Source organism: Corvus kubaryi, unplaced genomic scaffold (genome assembly GCF_017639235.1).
Source record: "Corvus kubaryi isolate FWS band 111438036 unplaced genomic scaffold, C.kubaryi_AGA036_p1.0 137, whole genome shotgun sequence".
Lineage (NCBI taxonomy): Eukaryota > Metazoa > Chordata > Aves > Passeriformes > Corvidae > Corvus > Corvus kubaryi.
In genome coordinates this window covers 3,782,890-3,790,252 of record NW_024580671.1, presented here as the reverse complement: position 1 = coordinate 3,790,252, position 7,363 = coordinate 3,782,890, and the positions used below count along the sequence as shown (strand labels likewise).

General features: G+C 38.7%; 1 protein-coding gene across 1 annotated transcript; it reads right to left on the bottom strand.

Moving 5' to 3' along the window:
- Positions 1-1,883: 1,883 nt before the first annotated feature.
- Positions 1,884-7,353, bottom strand: CCDC59 (coiled-coil domain containing 59). Its single transcript, XM_042017647.1, has 4 exons — positions 7,209-7,353; positions 5,719-5,941; positions 4,848-4,947; positions 1,884-2,119 (listed from the first exon to the last, which is right to left on the bottom strand). Exons 1-4 carry the CDS (start codon positions 7,336-7,338, stop codon positions 1,958-1,960), a joined length of 615 nt encoding a protein of 204 aa, XP_041873581.1. The 5' UTR covers positions 7,339-7,353; the 3' UTR covers positions 1,884-1,957.
- Between the last annotated feature and the right edge of the window lie 10 nt (positions 7,354-7,363).

The following is a 7,363-nucleotide window of genomic DNA, read 5'->3' as shown; positions in this document are numbered from 1 at the left end:
ATGTGTAACTGATTTCTGTTGAGCACTGAAAACATATAATGTATTACAATAGTTTTAATTTTTAAAGCACTGAATATGAAAATTATTTTTAGTTATATGCCAACATTTGACTTTTAGATTCAACTGACATGTTAGCAACTGTGCATCATGTGCTCTCCATCTGTCATTGGCAGTTTAAGTCCCCATACTTCATAATACTGCAGAAGGAAAAAAAAAAAAAGGAAAAAGCAAGAGAGCAAAAGAACAAAAACAAGTAAAAAATGAAAACCCCCCCCCACCTTGTAATAAATAATTACTGTTGAACTAAAAAAATAAAAAACAAATCCAGGGAGAAAGAGAGGGTAACTGTAACAAAATTAAGGTTTCTCTGTAAAGCGGCTGCAGACACAGTACCCTGCGGGGCTGTTGTGTTCAGCTGTGTGTGGTCATTCAGGACAGTTTCACCATTCTGCACTGTGTCTAAATTTTAACTGATCTGCACCGTGAATCCCAGACTTTAAGTGTTGTTAAATGACCCTTGCAAAGGCTTCTTCAAGACACAAGATGGACTGATCTCAACTACTTCTGGAAGTCTAGGTGTTTGAACTAGTTGCCATAAACTCCCTATGGAATACATCTCAACAAGTGATACCTGTGATTTATACTCAGATAACATTACTTGCCTCTAGACAGTACCCTCACTCACTACAGAATATGTTAAAAACATTAGTTAGAATGTTACTCTTAAAACAGGACAAAAAAGCTACCTTCAGTTGGTCAAAAAACGCTCTGGGAAATCCCTATCACATTTACTTACCACTTACTCAGAATACTTTTCACTACATGACAATAGCCCTTTGCTCAGTTGGGGCCACCTGTCCTGGTTGTGTCTCCTCCCAACCTCTCAGGCACCCCCAATCTTCGTGCCACTGTGGCAGCATGAGAAAAGATCTTGGCTCTGTGCAAGACCTGTTCAGCAAAAAACTTCTATTACCAACCCTGTGTTCAGCACAAGTCCAAAACACAGCCCCATACCAGCCACTGTGAAGACAATTAACTCTACCCCAGCCAAAACCAGCACACACATTTTTTAGTGAGCAAGTGTGGATTGAACAAGTTTCTAAAACATTATTAACTTAGTTTAAAATTTTTTTCCCTCTTTAATCCACAAAGTGGGATCCTCAAATAATAGTTTCTCAACAGACAAATGTTGCGTTTCGTCAACTGGGCTGATGGCAAGATATTGAAAAAATAGAAACAAATGTGGGGATAACCTCACTTTTGGGGAAAATACATAAATCCAGACTTGAAAGTATTGACCCAAATTGCTATTGATTAAAAGCAACACAGAAGAAAACAAATTTCATGACAAAGCTATACACAAAAGGTAGAGCAATTCACACCTGGTAGGTCCAGTTACAAAGCAGCTTTATGAATGCAGCAACAATTATTTTACCAAGATCTTTACATTCAAAACAATCTGGACCTTCAGCAAGTTTTATTCTTTGTGAAGAACGATAAATAATAGCCATCCAAGTATAGTCTATGTGCTTTGTTTTCATGTGCCAAACCTATCCAAGAGCAGACAAAACATGTTCCTAGAACTGGCAGTTCATGAGCTATCAAATATGTCACATGGATCATTTTAGTCCTCCCAAGTAAGTGTAACTTTAGTAGTCCCAATTGCAGGAAGTATTAGATTCATTTTCAGATGGTGCTATGGCCTATTATTTTGAATTCAGGATGTTATACAGCTAATAGAATTTAAGTTTAGAAATACAGACCATTTATTTTCAAGGTACCAGATCCCTTTCACCCTCAATCTATTCTCAAATAGAATACATATTTTCAGGATGAATATATAATTACTGGACTAATGAGATAAAGCAATAACAAAAGTAATATAGAAGCAAAAAGACATTATTTATTAACAGTAATTTAATAAAATGTCCACAGCTAACTCAAATACATGCAGGGGTTATGCATTTTGCTGTATTTTCTGAAGAAGAAATTCTACTTGTAAATTTAGATTTGGCTGTCCTTTCTTTGTCTTCTTACTCAGTATTTTATAAGCTTCCATTTTCTTTTGCTTGTACAAACGTTGAGCTTCTTCTCTTTGTTGTTTTCTTTTTTCTGCTTCCTGAAATTAAATAAATATGTAAAATTATGAAACAATTACCAACCTACTATGACTGTGAAGCTATCTATAAGCAATACAGTTTATTTTTGTATAGGTACTGGCAATTAGGTGTTGTACAGCCACTAGAAACACCATTTCTCTAAAGCTGAATCAGGATGCTCTTCCAGCACATACTGCAATAAAAACACATTATACAGCCTCAAGAGTATACAGCTTCAAGGGAAGAGCCAAGTCTTCTTCAGTAGAACATCCTACAATAAGGTTTGTTGCTGCAATGTATACTATTTCCTTTCTGTGAAATGTGCTCCTTGACTTTTCTCCTTAAATGACCAACTCGCAAAAAAATCCCCACTTTCTCCTCTTGAGTTCAAGAAAGAAAAAGGTGATCCAGCAGCTCCCATGTAAGTACTTTGCCAATCCAGATAGTGGCAAGTGCTAGGATACTGGACACCTCTGCATGGTACAGGCAGATAGGATATGGGACATATCTGGACCATGAGTTGGGCAGGTTTGTGATACTAGGACAGCATTATCTAGGGGAAATTAATCCAGATCAAACTATTAGTGACCTGTCCTCTTTGAAGCAACACAGACCGCTGCCTTTACCTTTAAAAGAGAGGGAAAAACCACAGACCCTAACCAAATCAACCTGTAAAACCTTCCATGAAGCCCACATGGAACCAAACCACTAATGGAGTGTTAACTATATATGGGACACTCCATCCATATATAGATAACCACCACAATACTATGTTCAGATTTTATCCAACATCTCACACCCTTCTCTAGTGTTGTAATTTTACTCAATAATTTGTGCAAACATCCACAACAATCAAGATAACCAGCTTACTTTACTTATATCATGTCCTACCAAAATATGCAATGCAATCACAGATCAGACTGAAAGACTGTTTCAGTTCATTTGGATAATTTCTTTTCATAAAGTTTATTCTTTGAAATGCAGTGCCATGCTGACCACACAGGCAAGCATTTCTGCAGAATGCCTAAACAGATTATAATTTATGGATCATATTTTTGTTTTCCACAGAATAGATAGCTTCAGTGATATACAAAAATTAGTAAGAATCTGACATATAAAATTAACCAGACATAACTCAAGAAAAGATTTCTAAACAGAAATCTAAGATGCCACAGGGAAAAAAAACCCCAAACAATCAAGCAAACAAGCATTTGCAAAAATATGAACAGATAACCTCTCTCCATTCAGAATCCTTGACTTTTTTTACCATAGTGACGAATGTAATTTACTCCCCCTTTCTTAAAAAACCAGAGTAGCCTCAGCTCTAACTTACCTGTAATTCACTTCCTATCTAATAATTTTTCTGCTCTTCAGCATACTCTAGGTAAACAACATCCAGTTAAGCTACCAACCAAATGCTTACTTCAAAGCAAGAACATTCACCTTACTTAGACAGTTGTTACTCACATTCATATTTTTTCTGATCTTTACTAAATCCTGTTTTTTCAGGCCAAAAAAGGCCTTTGAGGAGGCCAAAATTGTGTCTTTAGGCTTATTTCTCTTCCCAAGGTAAGTAACAGCAAAGCAAGTGTTTGCTAACACACAAACACAAAGTACATACTTCATTTTTTCATCATGTTCCACTTAAGTAGTCCATTTAAATGACTACTGCTATTGGGGCACTTAGCTACTGTTTTGCCTAATTATCTTTAACAAAACTAAAAATGCAAACACCTCTGCTGAGGCAACTCTTATGTGCTGCTCAAAGCAAAGTCCCTGCAGTCTTGCTGGGGTTTTGCTTGTTCCCATTTTCTCTAAATAAGCTGGTCATAACATTAATTTCGTTTTTACAACATCTGTAGCTAATACGCAGAAAAGCAGCCATCAGCTGAATAACCATGTAACTCACCCAGAATCACAGACCAGCTTGCACAAAACTAAATACAGCTGAATTGAAGAAATGGTGTGTTTTATCCAGCCATGTATTTATGTAATATTTTTACAGTAGCTACCAAAATTTAGTATGTTAGCAGGAGGTTACAAAAGTTCTGCAATGTTACACGTTGTGCCATTTTACAGAGCAACAAAGAACACCCTGGGAGAGAAAAAAACCTAGTTAAATAAGGATCTCTCAAATTAATGATTCAAGTGAGCTATTCGACAATAATGATATTAAAATATGTCCTGTAAAAATAATTCCAATTAAAATCAAATGCAGGGAATTGCTAAAGATTTTGGCTGTGGATACTATTACATTTAATTGTTTCACTGTTGGTCAAAGTACATAACAAGGTAAAATGAAGGCTGCATTATGATAATGCCATAAGAAATAGGATGGGTATTTCACTTTTCATCACATGATAGTATTGTTATTCCTTCCCTTTCTACAATATTTAAGGGGTCTAATATAATCCACTGGGGTATGCAGATCAAGCTCTAAGCCTTCCTTCATGTACCAAATGATATAATAAAATCCTGCTAACGGCAACTGCAAGACAAAAATAGTAAGAACAAGGAGAACGATCCTTTGAACGCCTGCGTGCCTGACTACTACTGTCAAGTTGAAAAAGACTGAAAGAGTACCAATACCTCCTATGGTCTTCTCTGGGTTCAGATGCAAGACTGAGAGGTAGGAAAGGTATTAATCTACATTTTTATGTAGATTAATATTAATAGATTAATTAATTAATAGATTATATTAATCTACATTTTGTTTAAAATCAAGAGAGAACTCTGTTTAAGATTTACCTCTTTCTTCCTAGCACGCTCAGCCTTTATTTTCTCATACTCTTCTTTTGCCTTCTGGTTGGATGTTTTATTTTTAAACTTCTCTTGAGTCACAACTGGCCTGGAAGAAAAAGTACATGTTCTTGAGACACTGATTATCATCAAGCAGACATAACCATAGACACCACAGCCACTGCAAAATCACAGCATAGTCTTCCAGTGCTTTTTGCACATTCAGGGAATATTACAAGTACAGATTTCAGAAGACTCACTCTTCTACACTGAATGAATTGTTTGCACCACTCTTACATGATACCAAACACCATTCCAGGTCATGCGTGAGCAGTCAGCATGAAAACACAACAAACTAAACTCCTTCAATGCCAAATGTACCAAAGACCAGACTGCACACAACTTTTAGTAATACATACACCTTATCTGCTGTACCTTCACATGGATAAGGTTTCCTGAAGCTTAAAGACTGCCTAAAAGTTTTTCCCATCATGCGAGCTCCTCAGAGCTAGAAAACCTGCATGTACTAGTTTAGAGCTGCATTCTCACTTACTAGTTCCAACACATGGAAGCAACTGCAGAGTGACAAGAACATTCATTTAGAAATACCACTCTCTTATGGAGGGAAAAAAAAATTTTTGCTTTATTCTCATCTCCATCTGGTGGCAATACTGTGCAATGACGCCTCATTGTCTCAAGTACAAAACCAGTTACACTGCCATTTATTTTTCCAACAACCAGGAAAAAATATTTAAGACACATTGGCATTTTTAGTAAAGCAAATCACCACACTAAAGTCCATATGAACTGTTAAGATCTAAAATATTTCTTTAGTGGTGGAAATAATTACTGTTTTTAAAGACATACTTTGAAAACTTACTCTGCTGCTTTATTAAGCTTTTCTTCTGACGGCACTGAATCACCTGGAGTCCTGCGCCGCTTCTTAAGCTTTTCTTCCTCTGCAAGGTAAAGATGTTTCAAGTGCTCTGGATATGTATCAGTAAATTGATTATCCTGTAGTGAATGCACTTGTCTTCTCTTTTTCAATAATTTCCTGTACTGTCGTTCAATCTTTTGTTTCCTCCGAAATGCAAATCCACGTCCTGAAAGCGTAAGAAAAAGGGAGTTAAATACACCTGCACTAAAATAGTACCAAACCATTCAATTGTCAGGACCCTTTCAATTTGTTTTCTTTCCAAACTGAAAAAAGCCACTACGTGTGGCAATTTTAATAAGGACTGATCATAAGTTCAAGGAAAAAACCACTATTATTAGTCTGTTTCCTACTGCAGCATGGCAGCTTGTACAGATTTACTGAAAATTACTGCCTAAACCCCTGAGAAAGCATTGCAAACATTGCTACTTAACACCCACTTAACAGCACACACCTTTGCCAATGTTTTTTGAATCCAGTGAAAAGATGTATCAACATTTCATTTCACTCCTACTTTTGACAACCTCGTAAGCAACATCAAAATAGATTTTAAAATAAGCTCCTAAAGGTACTCTCAAGAAGACATCAGTAATAACACTGGCAGCAGAAGCCTGCAGCTGCTGTGACACAGGAAAAAAAGTCACTAAATCGCCGTATTACTCTAACAATCCATTACATCTTTTCATTTAAACAGTATTTTATTACTACTACTTCCTTTCTACACGTGTCCGGGAAGAGCTTTCCTATAGCTGCATCATAGAATCATTTCTGCTTAAAGCAGAGCACATATATTGGCTGTTTCAGTCTCGACCACTACAGAAGACATAAGAACGCTGAAGCTAAACACACTTGTTTTCCTAATATCTTATTTTTCATTGCATTAGTCTTAAGATCTACTTATCTACTCAAGATAATATTCACTAACAAAACTGTTTCTAAGGAGAAATCAAGTTAGCTCCAACTCTTTCTTTTATTCTTTCTCCAAAGCTGCAACTTCAGCAAAGTGCTGTTGAAGGAAATGCTCTTTTTCCTATGCATTTTTACATCTGCATAACTACCCATCAATAATATGAAACTTTTTTCAAACATGTTTCCTTTTTAAGCGCACAGCTTTCTGTAGAGAAAACTAAAAGCGAGTCCTAAACACTAGGACCATGGCTACCCGGCCCAGGGGCTGCAGTGCCGAGCGCCGGGAGCTCCGGCTCAAACATTCCGCCCCCAGCCAGCCCTGCAGCCCCCGGCCCCGAGCTCACGGCCACGAACACCCTTCGGGCCTCGGGCGAGGCGGGGCTGCGGGCTCCCCCAGCCCAAACCCTTCGCTAAGACTGGCAGGGCTGGCCCCAGCCGGGACGCCCGGGTCGGGCCAGCTCCAAGCTGGGCCAAGGAGTCGGGCCTCCTTCGGCGCCACCTCAGGCCCGCCGGCGGCCCCCACTCACCCTCTTGGACGCTGCCGACAACGCTGCGCAGCAGGACGGGCCTCCACCGCCGCTTTCGGCCGGGCCCGAGGGCCGCCGCGCCCGCCTTGCCCGCCGCCGATGCGGGCCCGTCGCGCCGCGCCGCCACCATCGCGCTCCCGGCGCCGCGCACAGAG

What these genes read in the sequence shown, in the direction of transcription:
- CCDC59 (XM_042017647.1), bottom strand. Translation starts at nt 7,338, where the DNA reads ATGGTGGCGGCGCGGCGCGACGGGCCCGCATCGGCGGCGGGCAAGGCG. An exon ending in AAGCTTAATAAAGCAGCAGA is followed by an intron (nt 4,948 to 5,718) that starts GTAAGTTTTCAA and finishes TTTTTCTTCCAG; the next exon opens with GCCAGTTGTGACTCAAGAGA. An exon ending in AGCGTGCTAGGAAGAAAGAG is followed by an intron (nt 2,120 to 4,847) that starts GTAAATCTTAAA and finishes ATTTAATTTCAG; the next exon opens with GAAGCAGAAAAAAGAAAACA.